At 38.0% G+C, this 24,725-nt stretch overlaps 2 protein-coding genes across 3 annotated transcripts; one reads left to right on the top strand and one right to left on the bottom strand.

Moving 5' to 3' along the window:
• Window positions 1-322: 322 nt before the first annotated feature.
• On the bottom strand, window positions 323-7,177 carry LOC137963784 (pentatricopeptide repeat-containing protein At4g02750-like). The gene is made up of 3 exons (XM_068810987.1): window positions 3,845-7,177; window positions 1,039-1,240; window positions 323-476 (listed from the first exon to the last, which is right to left on the bottom strand). The coding sequence occupies exon 1, from the start codon at window positions 7,082-7,084 to the stop codon at window positions 4,319-4,321; it is 2,766 nt and encodes a 921-aa protein (XP_068667088.1). The 5' UTR covers window positions 7,085-7,177; the 3' UTR covers window positions 323-476; window positions 1,039-1,240; window positions 3,845-4,318.
• An 8,812-nt stretch (window positions 7,178-15,989) lies between these two features.
• On the top strand, window positions 15,990-24,326 carry LOC137961986 (transcription factor GTE9-like). 2 transcript variants are annotated; one of them, XM_068808662.1, is made up of 11 exons: window positions 15,990-16,193; window positions 16,936-18,303; window positions 18,414-18,462; window positions 18,548-18,697; window positions 22,121-22,194; window positions 22,392-22,461; window positions 22,574-22,654; window positions 22,761-22,876; window positions 22,969-23,035; window positions 23,191-23,321; window positions 23,398-24,326. In XM_068808662.1, the coding sequence occupies exons 2-11, from the start codon at window positions 16,954-16,956 to the stop codon at window positions 23,665-23,667; spliced, it is 2,358 nt and encodes a 785-aa protein (XP_068664763.1). In that variant the 5' UTR covers window positions 15,990-16,193; window positions 16,936-16,953; the 3' UTR covers window positions 23,668-24,326. The 2 variants fall into 2 exon arrangements, with proteins under 2 accessions (XP_068664763.1, XP_068664762.1); XM_068808661.1 differs by having other exon boundaries at window positions 15,990-18,303.
• Window positions 24,327-24,725: the final 399 nt, after the last annotated feature.

Here is a 24,725-nt window from a genome sequence, read left to right as displayed (position 1 = left end):
ACTTTATTTTTATGGCCTCTGCACCTCCAGGAGAAACATCAACTCGAAAGTGAGATGCAACAAATCTCCCACTTTATTTTTATGGCCTCTGCACCTCCAGGAGAAACATCAAGAGACAAAAGAGCTGATAAAGACCATCTGAATTCTGAGCTCACCAGTTTCTTGGACTGTAGGTTGATATGAAATGGGTTTCGGCACAGAAATGTATCCTCCGCATTTGCACTCTATTAGTAGCTTTAGGTATCATTGATAACTGCTGAAGCTTGGAGTTGCAAAGAAGGTAAAGATCCAAGCTGCTTCACCAAAAAGATTGATTCAGCCTTGCAGAAATTTTCAAATACTTGTGTAAGCAAAAACTCTGTGCTTGTGCCATGCAAGCAGGTTAGTGATCGGATGGATTTCCACAGCCCAAACTACTTCATCACTGCAACAAAATATATATCCAAGCAATCGTATGGTAACTTGGTTAGTGAGTCCTGAGGAAAAAAAACAAACAGAGTCAGAGGAAAAAAACTGGGGAGGTGATGAAGAAACCAGTTTGCTAATTATAATTAACAGTCTAGCAATTGGGTAATATAAATAGCAGCATAAAACATCACATGTTCGAAGCCCGGTCCCCGGTTCTCTGTATGAGTAAAACTGGAAAACAAAATATTATGTGAACACCATATGTGATTATTGAACCATTGATGCTTCTAATTTTTGTTTACCTGTATATTTGGTAGGGCAGATGCACTTAGACATTGGCACAGGAACTTCCTTTGAAGATTCATAAGTTAGATAGCTAGGTAGCATTCCTTGTGAGATTTTTTTTAACATTTGCACATGCATGTTACAGAAGATGTTATATATACCTTTCATGCGTCTGGAGAGGTTTCCACAGTGATTATGCCACAATAAGTGGTCAAACAATCTCATTCTGAGCTAGTGGATTCAGATTCATATGTAAGCATGTGTGACCAGTTTCAATAAGATGCAGGTTTGCAGCAATGCTAAGCTATTTATTAAATTGTCCGACTATCCAAAATCTAGTCTTACCTTGGATGTCAGTGCTTGATACTTTATAGACAAACCCAGAAGTTCCTAACCACGCAGCTGATTCTTCAGCCAGAAACTTGGAGAGTCCCTCTCTTTACTGTAGTTCTATCTTCTTCGCCTGAACGTTCATTTTAGTGGCATTGAGCACAAATCCTTTACCTTCTTTATGGTACTTTATTTGTTTGTTGCGCCATTCTTCCTCCTACATACGAACAAAAACTAACATAATAAAAATGAAATTTGTTGATATGGTAAATGGGTTTGAGGAGGCTTTATATGTATTTGGAACTGTCAACAAATGCATCAATAGACGGTCCTGTGTAGGCAAATGAATATAATGTGATCGAAAAGACCAAGAAATTTTAATACCTCAGACCTTTAAAGCATCAAATCTGGTCATTGTTCAGAAAACTGAGCTATAAGAGGAAAGTGCTACAAAATACACATCACAGTATGATAAATAATTCATGCAGAGAGAATATACAAGAAATATATACCTACAGAAAACTCTCCAGAATTATAAAATGTGAGCACGTACAATTTCCAGAAAAGATAAACATTTCACTAACTTATAGTAATTTGAGTACAATGAGCCTCAATTTATAATAGAGGAAACAAGTGAAATCCAATTATAATCAAACTACACTTGTCCCAATTACACACTAAAGTCTAACACTTAAAGATTAAGTACTAGAACAATGAAACAATTAAACATAAATAGAAGACTAAGATACCTAAAACACTTTTAACTGAGACTCTTCTTTGAGACTTCATCCTGTGAGACTCCCGTAAGATTCTACCAAATTAATTTTGGCTCTGTGAGACTTCTTACTGTGAAAGTCATGTAAGACTTTCATATCTGTTTTTCAACAAAATCAATGATCCAAGAGGAACACAGTAAGACTCAAAAGGCAGAGATACTTGCTGGGTTTGTAAAACAAGCATGGCAAATAATGTTTGAAGTTATACAATGATTATAGCCATCTCTGGAAACTGGTATAATTCTAGTATCTACATCTACGGTAGTAGTAGAGGCTACTGACTCTCCTGCAGTAAAGTTGACCCATGCTGACCTCCCAAACTTATCTCTTTCCCTGAAATATGATCTGTCCTGCTATAATGGAGACACTACCAGTTACTTTTTTTCTTTCCCAGAAGCTCACCTGTCTCTCAACCTCCACCCCTTAAAGAACCACCACATATGCACATAGAAGTGGGCCTAGAACTAACCGAGGCACCAGCATCCTTTAAAGTCACTCCACTTTCTGTAATTGCAGAACTTCTAGAAGCATGGTATTCTGAATTTGATCCTTGTAAAAATGTGGCCATTTCAAAGTTTCTATGCTATTTTTGCTTGAATTTGACATCTGAGCTGATAAGCAAATACACATGCAATTGTTCAAGCATGTCTTTCAAGGAATCATAGTCATCAGACTCCTATCAACATGCTAACATCTATTACTGCATCTAGACAAATTATAAATCTAGCAAATGTTTTCCATGTGCATGTCTCTCACACTCATCCACCAAAATGCTTTAGCTTTTTTTTTTTTTTTTTTTGGTTAAATCAAATGATTCAGCTTGTCTGGAGAGACATACAACTTGCACTACTGTGTGCCTTCATTGGGTTAATTAACAACACTGTCATTTCCTGCCGGCACAAATATTCTCAAAAATATAATTTTCTCTACTACTATGAACAGTTAAATACATAAGAAATTCTTACCATCCAACTAACTAATATTTAGGATGTTTACAGAATCTCAAGAGAGGCGTTCTTGTTTCCATACTTTCTTTAAGATGATTCAATCATGGACCTTCACTGGGCTCATAGGCAATCCCTATTTTATACCATGCGTAACCGAAAAGACCAATGATTAGATTTGCACAGAACTAATATGGGACATGCAGACATAAAAAATTCCCTATTTCGTGCAAATCAACTGCACAACATTGGGTGGGTAGAAGGAAGGCCAACTGTAATTTCATATAAGAGGAGACTTTAACACGAAGTAACAGTTTAATGGAAAAAATTTGGAGCACGTAATTGAATAAATAAAGAAAAAAGAAAATGGAAAAAGGAAGCTTTGAAGTAGGCCATGGAGTAGTGTTCAGATCTGATTGGAGTGAAAAGAAAAAAATTAGAAGGAGAATAAAGAAATGATCAGACAAAGACATTAGAACCAATCCACCTCCATATAAAACTTTTTTTATCAATAAAAGAAAAAAAAGAGAAAAACAATTTATTTTAAGGAAAGAAAAAAGAAAGCTAAAGAAGACATATTGGAGATATAAAAAGAGGTGAAGTACACTGGAAAGAAGAATTAAACATGGAGGGTCAAAAACTGAAGAAAAGGAGAAACAAAAGGGGGGGTGGGGGGGGGGGGGGGCGCGGGGCGTTGGTTTGAAGTTGGGGGAAGAAAAAAAGCCAAGTGGAGCAGGATAAAAAATTATGAAATGCAGGCAGAGGATAACAAAACAAAATTCCCCTGCCAAAGTGGTTGCATGAATAAAACACATGGCCTAAGCAATCTGATGAAATAAACAACAAATATTCCATAAAAAGGGAAAAAAAAAGCTAACAGTGTCTAAGATCCTCAAATCCTTTAGGAAAAACAGTTAAGCAGCTCCATCCCTTTGGACAGGGGCATGAACATTATTCCTTAAAAAGACATATTTATACAAAACCCATGGTTATATAATTAACTAAATCATTACAATATCCAAAAAGCCATTGACTTATGAATGCTATGATAATGAAGACGAAAAGGAATAATCAAAATGAACAAGGGATTGAGAGGTTCACCTTTTACGTGATAGGAGAAGCCAATAAAGATCTTCTGTTATAGGCATATTAGTGATGCAAGGCCTACAGCTGAGAGATGAAGAACAGCAAATGGCATTTTGGTGGAGTGTGAGTGTCTCAGCAGGATAGCAAGGAGCATTCATCTGACCCAATTGTGTATGAAAAGAATTAAAAATATGACCACAGAGGAGACCAGAACATACCTCCTGCTTCAGCCCACCACCACTCTCTCTCTCTCTCTCTCTTGCACATAGACAAAGCCAAAAAAATTTGGTAGTGAACCACTCTTCTATCATTCCTCGTGGCATCATAATCCAAGTAACATAAGTATCAATCAGAAGCTCCTCAAGAAGATACTCTCCGGAAATAGAAAAAAATATTCCTGCCTCAAAACAAGATGTGCTATGAGTATCCTCCTTATCAATACTGATGTATTGGGAACCTAATCCTTGAAAGTGGAACCAAGAAAGCAAGTTACCAATAATCCCCACAGGAACAAATACCATTAGAGAAATGATGGAACCTATTTCCATCCCTAATGACAATTTTCCTTGAGGTAATGTCAGATAAAAACTTAGCAAAATTATGACAGTCACCACAAATTCGAAGATTTTTCATGATCTGGAGTGGGGCACCCTTTGGCGTGTTCAGTAGCCCAAAAGCCAGAGCCAATTTCTCACTGTGATAAAGAAGTACAGATTCCTTCTGCTCCTCCTCCACATCATGAAGCACAAAATTTGCGTCAGGAACATAACCAGTAGCCTGCAGCTGACAAAACAACTCCTTTAACTTTGAATGTATCTGTTCTGTTTGCTCATGCATTCTGTCTCCTGTAATGAAAGTATGAACCTTATTCCTCATTTGTATCCAACTGCATCCAGGTTCTTTAGTTACTCCCCTCTCTTTCATCACCTTTCTGATTTCTCCTACTTTTTCCCACATCCCAAGAGATGCATAGATGTTAGACAACAATATGTAGTTGCCTGCATTCTGTGGATCCATCTGAAACAGCTTCTCTGCAACTTTCCGACCCAGATCAACATTTTTATGGATTCGGCATGCAGCAAGAAGAGCTGCAAACACAACTGAATCTGGTTCAATTGGCATTCTTTCTATTAATTCTTCAGCTTCATACAAACGCCCAGCCCGACCAAGAAGGTCAACCATACAAGCATAGTGGGGTTCCATTGGCTCCAAACCAAAATGCCTGCTCATAGAAATGAAGTAATTCCACCCTTCCTCCACCAAACCTGCATGACTGCAAGCACATAACAGCCCTATGAAGCTGGCCTGGTTGGGCAAGACACCGTCTGCCATCATTTGCTCAAAAATCTCCACAGCTTCCTTCCCAAAACCTTGTTGAGCCGCCCCAGACAAGACTGTATTCCACGTCACTATGTCACGGTCAAACATTTCATCAAAGACCTTGAAAGCATCTAAAGATCCACACTTGAAGTACATATTAATAAGAGAATTGCCTACAAAGAGTACAGAATCTAAACCAAGATTAAATGCAAAGCCATGGATCTGTCTACCCAATCTAGCAGACCCCATGCTTGCACAAGCACTAAGAAGGCTAGCAATTGTTGAAGAATTTGGTATAGTTGCAGTACTCAACATTTCAACAAACAGTTCAAAAGCCTTGTGCTCGTGTCCACCTTGCACATAAGCAGATATAATGGAAGTCCAAGAGACAACATCCTTCTTAGGCATCTTCCTGAAAACATTGGTAGCATCATCCAGAAGATAATTTAAAGACAACCCTGCAACTAGAGAATTCCATGAAACAACATCTTTCAGTCTCACAGTACTAAAAGCCCGAGAAACATCTTCAGTTTTCCTACACTTTGCATACATTGTAATCAAAGCATTTCCCACAAATGAATTAAATGCTGCAGCTGTCTTTATGGCAACGGCATGGATTTGTGTGCCCATTTCAAATGAACTGATATTAGTACATGCAAAAATAGCACTAGTTAGACATGAATGACTTGGTGCATATTCCAATTGATGAAGTTCGGAGAAGAACTTCAAAGCCTCTTCATTCATCCCACTTTGTGCAAACCCAGAAATCATGGCAGCCCATGACACGGCATTATGGTTAGGCATTCTTCTGAAGAACTCCCAGGCCTCTTTCACCATGCAATTCTGCATGTACCCAGTAAGCATTGCATTCCAAGCAATCATATTGGGATTTGAAATTTGATCAAACAAATACCTGGCTTCATTAACTTTTCCATGTTGGCCATAACTAGTAAGCATTGCAGTTTGAGTGTTAACTGTCTTGTCAGGAATTGTCTCATATAAAGCAATGGCTTCGTTCATTTTACCACTTTGAGACAGTGTGGAGATCATCGTACTCCATGTAAAGTCATTTCTGTCTGTCATGGTTTTGAAAAACTTCTTCACATAATCAATTAGTCCATTACGAGCATAAGCGTTCAAGAAAGCAGTTCCCACAACAACGTCTTTCACGAAACTAGTTTTGATAGCCAGTGTCTGTAAAGTATCAACCAGATTAGAATCGTTTAAATTCGTCACAGCAGTAAGAGTGACCACTAATACAAACTGATCAACAAGTACTTGATTTTGTCGCATCTCACGAAAAATCTGCCACGCTTTTTCATATTCGCTGTTGTTTGTATACCCAGCTATCATTGTCGACCAAGAAACCAAATTTTTCTCCGTCATTTTATCGAAAAGATGGCAAGCATCTATCATTTGGTAAGAATGACAGTACCAGCGAAGTATCGTATTCCACGATGCCACATCTCTTTCCGGCATTTCATCGAACAAATTTCGTGCAGAAATAATATCCCCATTTTCGACATAACCACTGATCATGGCATTCCAAGAAATGATATTCCGTACAGGCATCTGCCCGAACAGTAGGCGAGCTTCATCCACCAGACCTAATTTTGCGTAGCCAGTAATCATAGTGGTCCAGGACCGAACATCTTTGCCTAGAAACGCGTCAAATAGAACGCGAGCCTCGTCAATGTGACCGTTCTGGGCGTAGCCGGTTATCATCGCATTCCATGAGAATGTATCCCTTTGAATCATATCGTCAAAAACTCGCCGGGCTTCATCGATTCGACCGAGTTTAGAGAGCTCCTTAATCTGGCGGGTGCAGGAGAAGAGGTTTATATCCGGGTTTTGGATGATGGGAAGAGCAGATGTTGAAACAGCACGATAGAGGCGATGAGAAGAGTGATCGACTAAGGAGAAGAGCCTCTGCATCTGAACTGTGACGACAGTTTTGAATGCATGCGGGAGATATGTGAGGCGGGAAGAACGAGAGGCAAGCTACGTGTGAATGATGCCATGCATTTAGAAATCGAAAAGGAACGAACAAGAGATTATCAACGAAGCTCGTTCTTTTATGGCATGACGAGGTTGGTAAAGTCTGGCGAGCTACTAAGGGTTGGCATGGGTCGTGTTTCACCAAGAACCCGACCTGACTCGTTCTTTTTGAGCTTCAACCCGCTGGGATTCAAGTCTAAGGGTTAATGGAATTAACACTACTCCATGTAGCCTAATGCTACAAAATTTGGATGTATATAAGACTAGACACTTATATAGGACAGGTGACCACTTGAATAAATAATTGGGACTTGACCCCATAAATCTAATTATCTTTTAATCTTATTTCAATTGATATTGGGAAGTGATCCAACTTTCGTGTGAGATACGTAATATAAATAAATTATTTGATGCATCTAACCACTTTGGATAATTCGTATTTTGTATAGAGTTTAGAGTTTTTTATTCCAAAATATTAAAATTTTGATAGAAATCAATGGACCCAAAAAATATTAATTATAATAAAAATTATATATTCTAACTCATATAAATAGTTTTATAAACAACTATTTCAAATTGTCTTATGAAAATCATTTTTTTAAAAATAATTTATTAATTATAAACTTTATGGCAATTGTGCACAATGGATCCCACTTATTAGGTGTTATGTTTAGGGTCAAACTTGGTTGTTGGGGGACACTTTAAATGAATAAGCATTTGAAGTGCCCTCCAAAAGTGGAAATTAAAAAGGAATATTTATTAAAGTCAAATAGGTTGATAGATTTGTAGACTTTATATAAGTACATGTGAGGAGATCACACCAATGCTTCAACAAACTCTATCTCATCTCATAAAAGATGGAGTTGCACAATCTAAGGAATGATCCCAGAATAGGATTATGAAGTTCATGTAATGGAGGAGTTTTTGTATAGAGGTTAGTACATGAACAATTTTATTTTTGAAAATATGAACATTTTGATTAATTTCTAAAATTAATTATGAGACCATAATTTATTCAAGATAAATAAAAGAAGATAAAAAATAACAAACCAAGGGCATATTGGGTAGAAGAATTTGGTTAATGGTATTTATAACCAACACCATAAATAGGGGTGGGCATGGGTAGGGTCAAGGCCAGGTTGACCAAAACTCGAACCTCAACATGAAAAAACCCCAAAAAAACTCAAATTGTTAAACCCTACCCAATCGGATCACCATCCTATTAACCTCGTCCCCATAAACCCGACTTAAACCCAACATGTCCCCATCCTATCCCTGTAAACCCGACTCGTTTCAACTCCGTTTTAGATCTTTGTCTCATATGTGGTTGGGTTTGGGAAAACCCATCTCCAACCCAAAACCCGACGGTTTTTTTTTCCACCCCGTTCCTAACCCATGTGGAGAAGGTAGGAAGGCCAACCACTATATAAAGTGTACACAAGCACTTGCTTGACAACAAGATACCTTGATCAGCCTTTGGCTTCCATTCATTGTGCCCAACTACTCCAACGAGCCCTAGCGTTTCTCGTAGCCTTGAACTTTTCATAGAAAGTGTTGCTTGACATTTGATTACAATATGTTCTACACTTTTGGACCTCGAAGTGTCTTATTTCCTTTGAGTTCTCTCTCATTCATGGAGCTTAGAGAGGGCCTCTGCATATATTTCAGAAACAAAAAGAGCTACCAAATGAAACCCTTGGCTTTGAAGATGAAAGAACAAAGAAGAAACTATTCAAAGTGCAAGTCCTTTTGCTTCATTCATGAAAACTGACCACTATCTAAGCTACCATCTATATAAGAGAGAAGCAAGTTATGTTTCTTTGATATGCTTTCCCAGGTAGGGAAGAGAACAAAAATGGGTCAAAGATGGTGATGACGGTAGGTTGAAAAATTTGACACAAAGGAGCTAACTCTCTATTATGTTGTATTTTCTTTGTCGATGTTGTAGCACCCCAACAATCCACCATATTGGAGCAATATGAGAAAAATGATTAGGGTCATATCCAATTTTTTCTATAATGCCCATAAATAAAGTGCTTTATTTCATATCAATTATTTGCAATAATCGTTCCAATCCACCTCCTTGGTGAAAAACCATAATATACCTTGAGGAATTCCTCCGGCATGCATACTTACCTGTACTCAATGTAAATTATCTAATATTTTCTCTCTTATAGGCTTTGCCTCATTATGTATCTTGTTTTATTTCAATTCCTTCTTAATTTAAATTCGATCCTCCTCCTCCTCCTCCAAGAACATCGTTGGTCCCTCTTTGACATATCCTATTGAGGCCTCCACTAGATTCCTTTTCATCAATTGGATATCTCTTTTGTCTAGCCATTGCATAAAAAAAAGGACAAGAAGATGTCATGATGTTTTGTGGTCTACCCATTTCTACACCTATGCATATTGATCCAATAATATATTGTATTTTAATTAATTTGTTCATTTTTTTATTTCATTTTAATATTTACAATGGATCTTCAAATGGTTATTTCTGATTTCTTACTAGTTTAATATTTTGATTGGGTGATTTTTTAAGTATTTATTTTATTATATTACAATTATGTATAATTTTATTGTAAATATTTCTATTGTATATATAATATATATTTTTCCTTTTCATTCGTATCATATCTACAGTCTTATTTGGATCGCTAACTCAATGGTAGCGTACTTGGCTTTTAAGTGAGATTATGATCTTTTTACACATATGGATGAGGCAGTGAGTTTGTCCATACCACTGGTAGAGTTGTTAGACCATGACTGATCCAAAAGGGCAATGAATAGAAAAAGTAAGGATGTTGCGCTCGATCAGGCCTACATTCATGAAGTTGAAAATATTAAATATTCTTAAAAAGGCATATCATCAAAGATGATTCTTTGACCAAAATGGTTGATAAAAAACCACAATAGTAACTGCAACGGGAGTTGAATATGCAACAACAATCAAAAGGCACTTACTTGGGTGGAAACTAATTTTCCACTCATGAACCTTGTAACAAGCTACACCAAGTAAAAAGTGTAGAACAATTAGCTCATAAGAACCAACATTGTATAACTATTCATCAGCATATGTTGCTTCCCATATCGATTAGGAATGCAATCCGATAGCTATAGAAGTAGGAATAATGGCATTGAAGATAATATTATTTCCATAACGTAGAGACCTAGAAATAGGCTCCTATTGGAGACAATAAAGAAGGTGATAATAAATACAAAAGTTTTTGTCAATAAAGTAGGAACCATCAAAACTTTGAACCATCAAATATAAAGATTGTTTGTTATCCCGTATGCTTATAGAAGAATTTACAAGGGTAAAGAGGATTGAGCCGTGGTAAAACCAAATCAACAATGGCATGTGGTATCTTTTGATGAGGTGCCTCATTGTAGCACCAAAAGAGATGAGACAAGAGAAACTATTAGTGATAGAAAAGGGAAAGTCCTCTTTTTATTTATTTATTTATTTGTGTTTCCCTTGTGCAGGTATTGAAACAATTTCAATAAGGCTTGGACTAAATTTTTTCTATATTTGATAGAGTCTTTGCATGTTTAGCATGTCAACGTCAGGGCAATTCTCTATCACTATTACATCTATTCAAGACTAATACCAAGTGGCATGGATCTCAAGGATGACCAACGTTTTACTTTTACCTTTGCTAAAATTTGGAATTTATCTTTTTATTTTTTGTTTATCTTGTGGATTTTTAGTTAACCTTGTTATGGGATGCTTATGTGAAATTGGTTTTATGATGCTCGATTTTTTTATTTTTTTTATATACATCATATTTTTGTTTTTGCATATTACTAATGTCGAATTCCTGGAAAGGAGAAATACTTCATTATTATAATTTGAGTATATGAACCTCTATTAATAGTAGAGAAAACAAGTAGAATCCGATTAGAACTAAACTACCCTTGTTCCAGTTACAACCAAAGTTAAACATTAAAAGATAATTACTCCAACAATTAAACAACTGAACATAAATAGAATACTAACATAATTAAAACACCTTTAACTGAGACTTTTTCGTGAAACCTCTTTCCATGAGACTCTTCTTAGACTCAACCAGATTAATTATGACTATCTGAGACTTCTTACTGTGAGAGACATGTAAGACTCTCCCATACTTGTTCTTCAACAACCAAATCTACTAATTTTGATTAAATCTTATGGTTTATTATACTGTTTATGTAATGGTTATCTAACATGCTAACACTTTTTAGATGTTTTATAACTTGAGACACATTATTTATTTGTTTAGAATTTAGCTTATTCAGGACTCCATGGATTGGTTCATGGAGAAAAGGAGATACGACATGTTGGGAGAAAATAGGAGGAAGAAAAGGGTTATGGACTTGTGTCTTAACCCTCCTCATGAGGTTCTATTTATAGATGAATAAGATTATAATATTAAAATAATATCCCTAAAACTTAAACTAATTATATCAATACCATCTTTATGAGATGACTCTTTATTTACCACCATGCCACCACTGTGTGGTCTTGCATACCTTCTCCTTGGTCTATGGGCTTGAGCTCATCTGTAAGTCTTAAACATGAATTTCTAATACAATATGAAATTCATTATAAATTAAACGGAAGATAAATCATACCTCCGTCCATACGCTTCAAATTCCTTCGCTTCTATTTTCTCGGTGCTTCCGATCTCTTGGCACTCAACGGCGATGGCACTGAACTGAAGGGGATGAGAGTGACGAGACAGGGGACCGTAAAACATATCTTAACCGAAAACCAACCTCCCATCAAGGTTCATGGTTTCGTGTTACCGAGGGAGTTGCAACTGCCGGAAGTTGCAACTGTCAGAAGTTTGAGACCACGTAATGAGAAAACCGTTTCTCATAAAAACGGTTTACATTCTCCCACTTGGTCCAAACTTCTAATATAATCTTAAACCCATCGATAATCTGAATTTAAGTAATAAATACATGAATCATGGCGATAGGTCCTCTAATGACGAGTATTATCTTCCATGTATTACTATGTATGTATTACTTATACTTTATGAATAAACCATATGTTTACTCTTGGTCCAACACAGATGAATTTTCTCACAATTAAATTGCACATAAATATGAGAAAAAACATCACATTAATTTAAGAATTTCACTGAAATAACATTGTTCATACAATGAAAAAATTTACATAATGGAACCAAGTCCCATATTCACAACATGATCCTTGAATTTAAACGGTGGCATGCCCTTAGCCAAAGGATCTGCGATCATAAAGTCAGTGCTGACGTGCTCAATGACCACTTTCTTTTCTTTAACACGTTCTCTTATGGCCAAATACTTAATGTCGATGTGTTTACTTCGACTTCCACTTTTGTTATTCTTGGCCATAAAAACAGCAGTTGAATTATCGCAATATATTCTTAATGGCCTAGAGATAGAATCCATAATTCTAAGCCCAGAAATGAAACTCTTAAGCCATACACCATGTGAAGTCGCCTCAAAACAGGAAACTAACTCGGCTTCCATAGTCGACGTGGCGGTCAAAGTCTGTTTGGCACTCCTCCATGATATTGCTCCACTGGCCAACAAGAAAATGTATCCTGATGTTGATTTGGGGGAATCAACACAGCCAGCAAAGTCAGAATCTGAGTAACCAATGACATCTAAATTGTCCGTCCGCCTATACATCAGCATGTAGTCTTTGGTTCCTTGAAGGTACCTCATGACTTTCTTTGCAGCTCTCCAGTGGTCTAACCCGGGATTACTCTGATATCGCCCCAACATCCCAACAACAAATGCAATATCAGGTCTTGTACAGACTTGAACATACATGAGGCTTCCAACAGCAGAAGCATATGGAATGTCCTTCATTTGTTCCCTTTCAAGGTCGTTCTTCGGGCATTGGTTCAAATTGAACCTATCACCCTTCACAATGGGAGCTACACTTGGTGAACAACTTTTCATCTGAAATCTCTCTAACACTGTATTAATACAGGTTTCCTGAGACAGACCTAAGATACCTCGAAATCTGTCTCTATGAATCTTAATGCCAATGACATAAGATGCTTCACCCATATCCTTCATATCAAAATTGTTAGAGAGAAATTGTTTCACCTCATGTAGAAAACCCTTATCATTGGTTGCTAGCAAAATGTCATCCACATATAAAACAAGAAAACAGATTTTACTCCCACTGACCTTCTGGTATATACATTGATCCATAATGTTTTCTACAAACCCGAATGAAGAAATTACATTATGGAATTTCAAATACCATTGGCGGGATGCTTGTTTTAATCCATATATTGACTTTAAAAATTATATGGATCACTAGACATTAAATCTCATAAATATATGAGAATAGCATGAATTGCATAATTGTAACTTTAAACTAACATGTTATCATTATGCACCAAATATGATCATAATATATGCATAATTGAAAACTATAATATTATGCATAACTTTAATTTCATGCATTTACATATAAGTCAAAAAATGCATTACTGTAAGAGGAAATAAATTTATAATTTCCTATTTACTGAACAGCAGATGGCCAGTGGCCTAAGGGTCACTGGCGCAAATAAATATGCGACCGCACGGGTTCGAATCCCGCCGGCGCAACACATTTTATGCACCGAGTCAGCTCGGCTCAGGAATGGCGAGCCAACTCAACTCGTCCGAGTCGACTCGATTTTTTTTTCTTCGAGTCAACCCGATCTGAGTGGCGGTTGCCGAGTTGGAACGGCGAGTCGTAGAAAACTCATCCCGAGCCAACTCGTCCTGTATTTACAAAATAACCATATGAATTTAATCAAATGATTCTGCGCGCTGGAGGTCGTCTTCAACCTCCAGCCGCGCGCAGAAGGAAGGAGCACCGGCGTTCCGCCGGTGTTCTTTCAACTCATCGACGCCGGAAAACCTGTCGGAATGGTCGCCGGCGTCGGCGCTGAGTCTCCGACACTCTCAGGCGTCACGAGACAGCCGCCGCAGTGAGCTCACAGAGAGCATCCTGCGACAGCCTCCGTCGGCGGTCGGCGCCAGCAACCGTGCGGAATGGTCGCCGGCGCCGGCGTCATGATCGACGCTGGCTGTCGCCGATGCCAGAGTCCCGGCGCCCGTGAGCGCGGAATTTGTTTTTAAAAAATAAAAACAGAAACAGAGACCGAACAGAGTCTCTCGGAATCAAAACGCTGGATCAGAGGTCATCTCTGATACCAACTGTAAGTCTTAAACATGAATTTCTAATACAATATGAAATTCATTATAAATTAAATGGAAGATAAATCATACCTCCGTCCATACGCTTCAAATTCCTTCGCTTCTATTTTCTCGGTGCTTCCGATCTCTTGGCACTCAACGGCGATGGCACTGAACTGAAGGGGATGAGAGTGACGAGACAGGGGACCGTAAAACATATCTTAACCGAAAACCAACCTCCCATCAAGGTTCATATTTTCGTGTTACCGAGGGAGTTGCAACTGCCGGAAGTTGCAATTGCCAGAAGTTTGAGACCACGTAATGAGAAAACCGTTTCTCATAAAAACGGTTTACATCATCTTCTTCCTGTCTTGGATGTATGGGTCTTCCTTGGTCTTGTAAGCTTACGCTTATCTTCCACATACTTGGATGTGTGAGCTTGAGCTCATCTTCCAACAAGATTGAAGCTAGACTCTCTAAGATATTTTACTTGAAAGCACCAAAGTACCTATGTTAAGCCTTTTCCAATTGATAAAGAGTGATTGAGGCTACAATGTAAAAGATTTTAGGCTCAATATATATTAAATTAGCTAGATTTAAGCATATTTTAAATATCTTTCAGAGTTCATGTTGCACAATTACGAAATTATGGTTTGACTTGGATTTTTATTATTTCACAACAAAGAGTGAAATGCAAAAAACCAATCCATGTATAGGAATGTTTTGGTATATTTGACATTGGAGGGGCGACAAGATATTTAATGATAGTTTTGTATTATCATACAATGCATCCTCAACTGCTCTGAATTATCCTCACTTCCATTTTCGATTTGGTTAATGAATTTTCTTAATGCAAAATTATCATTTTGTACTTAGTAGTGATACAAGGGATATAATTCACAGTGATAGAGATGGTTGTGCTATGGTAAGACTATGTATTCATGACAGAGTATGTGTCATATCCGAGGGTCACTACCTATATTTTTACAGGAAATATGCCAATTTTTGAGTGATTAAATAACAAAAAATATGTTTTTGAATAACATAAATGCGAGGTTGCCACATTACCCGATCGATGAATGCTACTTATCAAATATCAATTTTAATTGGTGAAGTTTAATTACAATTTTCATCGAAGGTAAGAGAGTGTTATATTTTGAGATGGTTCACAACCCATATTAAAATTGGTATTATATCCTATAAAGGAGAGAGAGAGGGATAATATCGTCATTTTACATAAGTCGGTAATATCTTTATTTGAGTGATTTGAGTCCTCTGTTTCGACGGACCCGCGTACCACAAAAATGTTTCGCTTTCGAGGGTTTAGCGACGCCGTGACGGGCGCAGCTTACGCGGAAAACAAGGCACGTGATGACGGTAATTCTCACGTGTCTGCCACGCGTCATAGAAGGGAAAGCATAAGGAAGTCAAATAAAATTTGAAAGCGAGTATTAGAGAAGCTCGCGAGCCATAGACCGTCCAGATCTACGTTCAAGCCAAGATAAAATCTGATCCGTCTGATAGAAATCAACGGTCAGTAAGGATCCAGCGGTGTAGTCGTACGATTAATGGATCGGACGGTCGCGATCGCGCAGAGGGGCCTCGTCTAGGCTTTAAGTAGAGGGGGAAGTTCCGGGAACGATCGTCGATAGCTTCTTTTCTTTTTCGCTTTTTTGTTTAGTTTCGCTCTCTTCGTTCCTGGGGTTTTTGGCGCTTGGCCACTCTCGCTTTCCCTCCCTCTCTTTCTCTTGCTCTTTGTCGATTTAGGGGAAGGAGAAGGACAGGAAGGAAGGTTCCTACTTTCTAGGTGTTCTCTTGGCGGCCTGCTCGAGATCCAGGTTTTCGATTGGATTTTAGATGCATTACGGTAGGTTCGGGCCGGTATTGTTTATCTCCTCCGTTTACGAATCTTGGTTCTTTTTTTGCCATTCGTAGAAGTTGCCTCGTGGGGTTTTGGATATTGGTTCTCTCTTCGGCATTAGTGGGAGTTTCCTCGTCGGGTTTTCTGTTGGAGCTAGGGTTAGGGTTATTCCTCGTTTTTGTTTGTTCTTCTGGTTACTGTGTATCATTTCTTGTGGAAGCTGCAATTGAAAGAGGAGGATGGCCATTCTTGTCTCTTTTTCAGGAGACTGAGAAGACAATGCTTTAAAGGGTACTTGAGATAATTAGACTAGGTTTCCCGAGGTTGGATCAGTGAAAACAAAAAGGACTTGGTTAAACGCAAAATTAGGGTTTTGGATTTGAGCTTGCGTGAATCTGGACGTTGATGCATACGTAGTGAAGCTGATTTAAGTATCAACGTGACTCTGGTAATCTTTTTTGTTTATTGGGGCGGAAAGAAAGACTAGGTGTTGATCATGATTTATTTAATATGCGTAAAGAAACTGGTGGCATTTTTGGGAATTCTTTAAAATCCATACACTTCAACACGGATATTAGAACTTAAAAACAGCATTGCTACTGAATGTTTAAATCCATTAACGTCCGTGAGGCAAAAAGGATTGGTACCTATTTAAAATCTGATCCTTTGTTTCTTTAGCTGTGGGGAAGATACTATTTCTGAAGCTGTTTCACGGGACGTGTTTTATTGGCGTGGCTGATATGTGCAGATTTGAGGAAGCAAGCTTATGGCACCTACAGTTGTGGTAGAGTACACTCACCAGAAGGAATCAAGAAATCTTTTGCAAGAATATTTTGTTCCAATGATGGGCAAAACACAGAGGTTTTCAAAAGGAGGCTATTCGGCTACTTTTGTTCCAGATTATCGCCATGCTGTAGAGAATATTGGTGAATCTGAAGGGTTTGGTAGCTCAGGGCGTTTTGACACAGAAATGACAGCTTCAGAAGATTCTTGTGCACCTAAAAGGAAGTGTATAAGTCTAAATGTGGATAGTTGTGATAGTTTTAGTGTTCCTATTCAAGTTCTGTCACTCTCCAAGATGTCTAGGTCTGATAAGAAGGAACTAGAAAGGAAGCTAAGAACTGAGCTTGAACAGATAAAGCTTCTTCAGAAGAAATTTGTTACAAGGTTTATGAATGGGGTTGCTCTTTCTTCTTCTAACGACATCAGAAGTTGTGATGATGAGCGGAAGAGACTGGCTGCTGAAAATCTCCAGAGATCCTCAGAGTTATCAACGGGACAGGGGAAAAAGAGGCCTGCACCCAGCAAGAATGGAGGTCCCCGGCTGAAACGTGGTGTTTCTGGTAGGTTTGAACCCTTGAATCAGGCTGTTCCTGCTCCTCCTGCGCCACCTAGCAACATGTCTGCCATGTTGATGAAGCAGTGTGAGACACTCTTGAAGAAGTTGATGACACATCAGTTTGGGTGGGTCTTTAATACACCTGTTGATGTGGTCAAGTTGAACATTCCTGATTACTTCACTGTCATTAAGCATCCCATGGATTTTGGTACAATAAAAAGTAAGCTCGACTCTGGTTCCTACTCAACTCCTTCGGGCTTTTCAGGGGATGTGAGGCTTACATTCTCCAATGCAATGACATACAATCCACCTGGAAATGATGTCCACATTATGGCAGATACTCTCAGAAAATTTTTTGAACTAAGGTGGAAAGTTATTGAGAAGAAGCTTCCTCTATCTGATCCACAGTTGGCACCAGCAAAACCAGGCCCACTGCCAGAAGTTGAAACGGTAAAGCCATTGGCACGCCCAAAAAAGAAGAAACCATCTTTGACAAATCATAAAGTGAAGGTGGAGAGCATCATGCGGATCATGTCAGGTGAGGAGAAGCAGAGTTTGAGCAGAGACTTAGAGTCTTTCCAGGGGGATATGCCAGAACATATCATTGACTATCTTCGAAGCCACAGTTTCAGTGCGAATCAAACCAGTGAAGATGAGATTGAGGTTGATATTGATGCTCTCAGTGATGAAATTTTGTTCACATTAAGGAAGCTAGTTGATGATTATTTGCATGAGAAGCAGGCAGAGCCAGCAAAAGCTGAGCCTTGTGAAATGGAGGTACTGTTTTAAATTCTGTGAGGTTTTAGAACTGATACCCTTTTCTTTGTATACATTTTTTTGCTCTTGTCCACTTCGAGTACTTATGTTCTCAGTATATTTTGCTGCAGATTTTGAATGAATCTGGGCTTAGCAATTCATCGATGCAGCCCTGCAAAGGTTGTACATGTTTCTTAACAAGAACCTGAAATTTTGTTTATAAATGGATTTAACTTATTCTATTTCTTTACTTTCATATATACAGGAAATGAACCAGCTGATGAGGATGTAGACATTGGTGGCAATGATCTTCCAGTCTCGAGCTACCCTCCTGTGGAAATAGAAAAAGATACAGCCCTCAGAAAGTGCAGCAGTTCAAGTAGCTCCACTAGTGACTCAGCTTCTTCATCCAGTGGTTTGTGTTTGTTTCAGCTTGTCATTTTTTGTATTTAATTCTGTTTTAGCTGTTATTTAATTGTCATTTTTTAAGCACCTGGAAAGAGACCTTTTTTTTAATGCATGTTTAAATTTTATTGAGTCAAGCATATTATATTGATGCATGTTCCTGTCTATTGCTAGTTGTAACTTTGTACATGGTCTCTCTTTTTAAATATAAAACAGCAGATGGCAGTATCCATTCAATGATATAATTCTTCGCATTAATGGTTGGGCATATAGTGCATGTTCTTATTTTTCTGTTTTTTCGCTACCATGTAAATTGCATGGCCTGCCTGTCCTTCATTTAGGCCTGATCATGTTGTCATTGTTGCCATAATGCTGATTATGTGATAGATTTTATACTGGAATATGTGAGACTGATGGAAAGGAACTTATACTGCAAGAGAAGTAAACAAAATTTGTGTACTAAAATGAATCTTTGGTGATTGTCTGCATACTTTTCCAATGGTATTCTTTATTGTCAGACATTTGTCTGGACCTTTGGTCAGGTGCTTTATCGTTATCTGAAGATTTGAAAAATTCTTTTATTTGTTTTTCAATATCTTATAATATGACCACTATTACCATGGATTATCATTCAAAGAGAAAATGTTGCAGTTGCTTCCTAAAGTTGTTGTGATGGTATGTGCATATTGAAGACTTTTTTAGTTAATGATATAAAAATGGAGTTATGGATCATGGAGAGTATCCTTGAAGTACTTCAGAATGAATAGTTTTTTTTTCTACTCTTGGTGCTTGCTTCAGATAATGAGCAGATGGTTATATCTGGTATTAAAACTGTTATTGAAACCTTCCTTTTCTGTTGGTCTGTGAAAAAGAATAGAAAAATGGGCTATTAGACATACCACTTTGTGCTTGGCAATAGAATCCTCTCCACTTTGCGTTATTAGTGAATTTCTCCACTTCCGTTTACATGTAGAGTATTATGACAAGTTATCTTGCTTTTGTGAAAAACTGCGAATATTAGTTATGAAGAGACCCAAGATACCTCTTACCTTTGAGGAGACCATGCATATGGCTTTTAGATCTGATCCACCAACTTTTATCCCAATTTTACGATTGAAAATTTTAAAAATATGTTTTTGATTCTTTTGGTTTGACTTATCATTTTTTCATGCTATCAATGTTAACCTGGGTTCTGATCCAAAGCTTGAACCCTGCTAGCACCATGGTTTTTGGGCATAAATGAGGTGTTTTCTTAGGCTTGAATGACAAGCAACCTTGGTTTTGGCAGATATCTTACTCCATATGCTGGCTATGAACAAGCCACCAATTTTTAGCTATTTACTGGAAGGGCTCCCTAGTAATAATTTGCATTGGAGTTATCTAGTTTGTATTTGATGTGCACAGATTTTATTTTATTTTTGTGGGGGAGATCTAAAGTTAAGTGATTGCAAGGTGTAGATTAGTACAAGTAACTAGAGGTATGTCAAGGATGTGAATAAACAGTGAGTGGTAACCTCAATATTTAGAGAAAAAAAAGTATACACAGTATGTTTGGTTGGATTTCTTCCTTGCATGAAAGAATTGAACCGTTCTTCTGCATTGCAGTAAAAAGCTTCTGTTACATGCAATTGAGTGTAATAATTCCCTGTGTGGTACTACAAGTTAAAGTGAAAGACACAATCAAATGACTGTCTATGCTACAACAAACTTTAAGGCACATAATTTCTCTCTTCGAATATGATATCATGGAGTTTATATCATGCTTGGGAAGGCATGAGCGTGGAGTCGAGTTAGCTAACTGGTGTCTGCTCCTTGGCTTTTACTCTTTCTGAGTAGTTGTATTGTTGTTTGCTACCATTTTACCATTAGTTATTTCAAAAAGAAAAGAAATTAAAATGTTCATGAAGCATGAATAAATGAATAGGCTAGTATATCTGAATCTAATGGCCAGATTAGCCAGTGGCTGTTAAGGGATAAGTGAACATAAGCAAGTAGGAGAAAAGGCTATCAACGGGTAGGAGGCTATGGCCAATAACAAGTTGTTGCTGGTTGGAATTAGCAAGGACATTTGACTCTCTAGGAGTTGAAGCTTACAAACTGAGATAGGTCTTAACTTCTCAATCTCATTAAAGTACATAAAAAAAATGCTTTGAGGAAAACTCTGTTCTAGAGGCCCAACTGATGGTGACCGATGGGGCCCCTGTAACAATTAACAACCAAGGGGTTGGAGAAGCAAATTATGTAGTCTAAGGCCTTGGAGGTTCCTTAAACTCAACAATTGTAGATCTAGATTGATCAAAGGGGAGTAGAATCTACAAGGCAAATATTACCAGAAGAGTCCGTAATAACTCTGCCACTAGCTGGTCCAGGATTACCTCTAGAGCTGCCATTGAAGTAATTGAAGGGGGAGGCACTATGAGTAGAATCTATAAAAAAGTTAGAATGATGTATATTGACATATGCATTGTGTATAATGCTCAGGACAAGATCTTAGAATTCTAAGCACACCAATGTGATGATAGGGTATGTCAGCAAAATTTGGAGGACATGAGTGGGCTGGAGTGGAAAGTTTATAATAGCAAATTTTGAATATTGTTCATTGTCTCTATCAATGTTACATTATCATTTATCTCTTATTTTTGTCACTGTATGTTCTTCTCACTTATGTACTATGTTCATTATCTCTCCCAGTTATTCTTCTCACTAATGTGCTATGTGAGAAAAAGACTTGTTGCTTTGAGCACTTTCATCTAAAGTTCTTGGTTGGTTTAGTCCATATATCTTCTATCAAAGCAGGTTTTTTTTTTTTTTTTTAGCCATGCGAAGAATGTATCTTGTTTTGTTTGCAGCCAACAGGTTATCTGGTCTGCCCAAGTTATCAAACAATAGTATATAGGCCGTTGTTTGCTATTGGTGCATAGTAGTGAAATTGACCTCTTAATATGGTTTTTTGAGCACTTAATTTCTCCCTTTCTTTTACCTCTGCTTGGGGAAATACAGTAGAACCAATCATTTCATTGAAAACTCCTTTCATTTTATGTCTGCAGTTAGCCACCTCAAGGATTGATTGTGAAAGAATGGAAATAATTCCTGTTCAAAGCATATTCTTGTTTTTTTTTTTCTTTTTCTGCTAAGTACTTGTCCGAGGCACTAGTTGTTACCCCTATTACCTGTTCGTTGCACAGTTTGTGCTTTAAAATGATTGAAGAACCTCCTGAGGTTTTAGAACCCCTATTACCTAGATATGCTGAGATCTGGCTCCATTGTAACCCAAAGGGTTCTATAATTTCTGCTCATATTATTTTTTTCCTCCTTGCATCATTTGTTTGAATGATAAATTCTCTTTTGATATGTACATTTTGGTTTTCCGGGAGTCATATGGTGATTCAGATGTTTGAATGTCTGATATTCATAGTTTATTATCTTTATTCAGATTCTGATTCTGGTAGTTCATCTGGAAGTGATTCTGATGGTGCTAAAGCTTCATCTCCTGCCAATGCTGTCAAGGTATAGCTTCCTATGAGAATGCACTGGAATCAGCTTGGTGTGTTATTAGATTGGAATCCATTGGGGGGGGGGGATTTTCGTGAAGCTGTTTATTTGTTGTATTGAATGCTCAGCATTTATTTCTTTTCGTTTAATGCCTTTATGCAAAATGTCTGTCTGCAGTTTGAGGTATCCATAATCTTGTTTTTGACATACAGGACACTGCCGCTTCTGGAGCTGCTTTGGACCAGGAGAGAAGCGACCTTCTGGATCCACATAGTGGAAACAGTGAGTTCTTTTGGCGTCATCTACTTTTTTATTTGGTTAAATTCTAAGTAATATTTATAATGCTGTTTTTCGTTTTTGTGGTAGTAATTAAGTTTTCTCTTTTTTCATACAGGATCTGTTGTTGGCACAGATCAAGCAGAGCAGAATAACCATTGTAAGCCTGGACAGACAGAGGCTGAGAGCTGTCAAGAGGGTAAGGACTTGATGAGTTTGATAAAAGAGAAAATATGAGGTGTCTGTGTTGAAAGCTACTTGCTTTGGCATATCTGGGTTAATTTGTACCACATGGACATTTTTAGGGGAGAGTGCTCCATTGCAGAGGCAGGTCTCCCCAGACAAGCTTTATAGGGCAGCTGTATTAAGGAACCGCTTTGCTGATACAATACTCAGAGCTAGAGAGAAGGCACTTGATCAGGTTTCTTAATTACTTATTTTCTTGTTATTTGTATATTGATTTATTTAATTTTAGTCCCAGATGTTTTGAATTCTGCAAGTGTTTTACAATAGGGTGAAAAAGGGGATCCTGACAAAATTCGGCAGGAGAGGGAGGAACTTGAAAGACAGCAGAGGGAAGGTATGAATTTGGACTCTTTGCTTGGGATGTGGATCTCTCTCTCTTTGCAGTTTGCTGTGGAGGAATAAGACAATGTTCACTGCTTGTGAGTTCCACTCTGGAGTGCTATTTAATGCTTTGAAAGCTGACAGTCTGTTACTTTAACTTGAAACCAGAGAAGGCTCGATTGCTGGCTGAAGCAAAAGCTGCTGAGGATGCTCGCAGGCAGGCTGAAGCAGAAGCTGCTGCTGAAGCTAAGCGTCAGCGGGAAATTGAAAGGGAAGCTGCACGCCAAGCCTTGCAGAAGGTAATATATGTTGGTAATGGAGTATTTTGTTTGATCAATTAGTTTGTGCTGAAGGTTATATTTTCATCATTTGCAGATGGAAAAGACTGTCGAAATCAATGAGAACTGTCAGTTTTTAAAGGATTTAGAGATGCTGGGCTCAGCAGCCCCTGAGCATTTACCCAGTTCAGTTGATGAGACAAGCCCAGAGCATTCCCAGGATGGAATAGGTGGTTTTAAGCTTCTGGGAAATAATCCATTGGAGCAGCTTGGGTTGTATATGAAAGTTGACGAGGAAGAAGAAGAGGAGTGTGGACCTGAAACTGCACCTCCTCTTAATGACATTGAAGAAGGTGAAATTGATTGATCCAGATAGTCCCTTCCTGCAATGAGGTACAATCAAAGCATTGCAAAAGCTGAAATCGTTGAGGTTGAGGGACCTATGCAGACCATGGTGGCTTTGGTTTCTTCACTCTGTAAATGGAAAAAATCAAGTTCGCAGTCCTTGTTATATACATTTGATTCCAGTTGATGGAAGAAGAAAGAGAGTCGTGGTAAGTTTTGGTCATATGGCAGATTGAAAAGCAGGTATATTAAAGCCTGAGATTTTTGTTTTTGCACTGAAGAATACTCTGCAGTCTGGTGGTGGGACGGATGGGTTAAGCATGGCCAGGGATGTTGAGCTGTACTTGTGATGTATGTGAGAGGGGTTATACTTAGAAAAGAGATTCAGTATATCAGGAGCCGATGGGATCATTTTTGACAGAAGTACGATGTTTAAAAGAGCAAATTGCATGTCTCATACATGATAAACACAGGCCACACCTTGTTGCAGTATTATGATCAGGAAAGATGTAGGTCCCGTGAAACTGTAAAAAGATACAGACAAGGAAAGCACATCCTCATTCTTTTCAACTCAAGCTTTTCTCCCTTGTGTATCTTGTGCATATTTTGATACCTTTTTTGTTTTCATTCTTCATACCATCAAAGGATACAAAAAATGAAATGAGGGATACATTTCACTCAGGATGCCCAGAACCAGAGGGTATTGGAACTTTTTAGAATTATGACCTAAGTTGACGATCATATGGAAGTAATTTGTGTCATGAGGTTGTCTTCTCAATTTGTATTGTTATGTTTTTCAGATTCTGTATTAAAAAAAATTCATATTGGTCTCTCATGGAGGAGGAGCGAAAGAGCAAATGTTTCAACCGTTCAGGTTGGTAAAATTCTGGCTTGGGCTATGACGGAACCAAAGCAGACCTGAGGGAGATTAACAGTTTCTCTTATGGAATGGATCCGAGACTGACAGCCCTGAACCTGGAGAAAGAAAGCTTGTGGGTTGGCCAAGATTTTACCCATCTCCCATCTGTTTGCGCTGGTGTCATTTAGTTCTTCAACATCTAAAAGGGAGTATAAGAGCTT

The sequence above is a fragment of the Aristolochia californica genome, unplaced genomic scaffold (assembly GCF_029961685.1).
Source record: "Aristolochia californica isolate CCGP_79_NKW_82.1479 unplaced genomic scaffold, dmAriCali1.0.hap1 SCAF_4, whole genome shotgun sequence".
NCBI lineage: Eukaryota > Viridiplantae > Streptophyta > Magnoliopsida > Piperales > Aristolochiaceae > Aristolochia > Aristolochia californica.
Note: the sequence above shows the minus strand (reverse complement) of the source record. Positions and strands in the feature narration are given on the sequence as shown.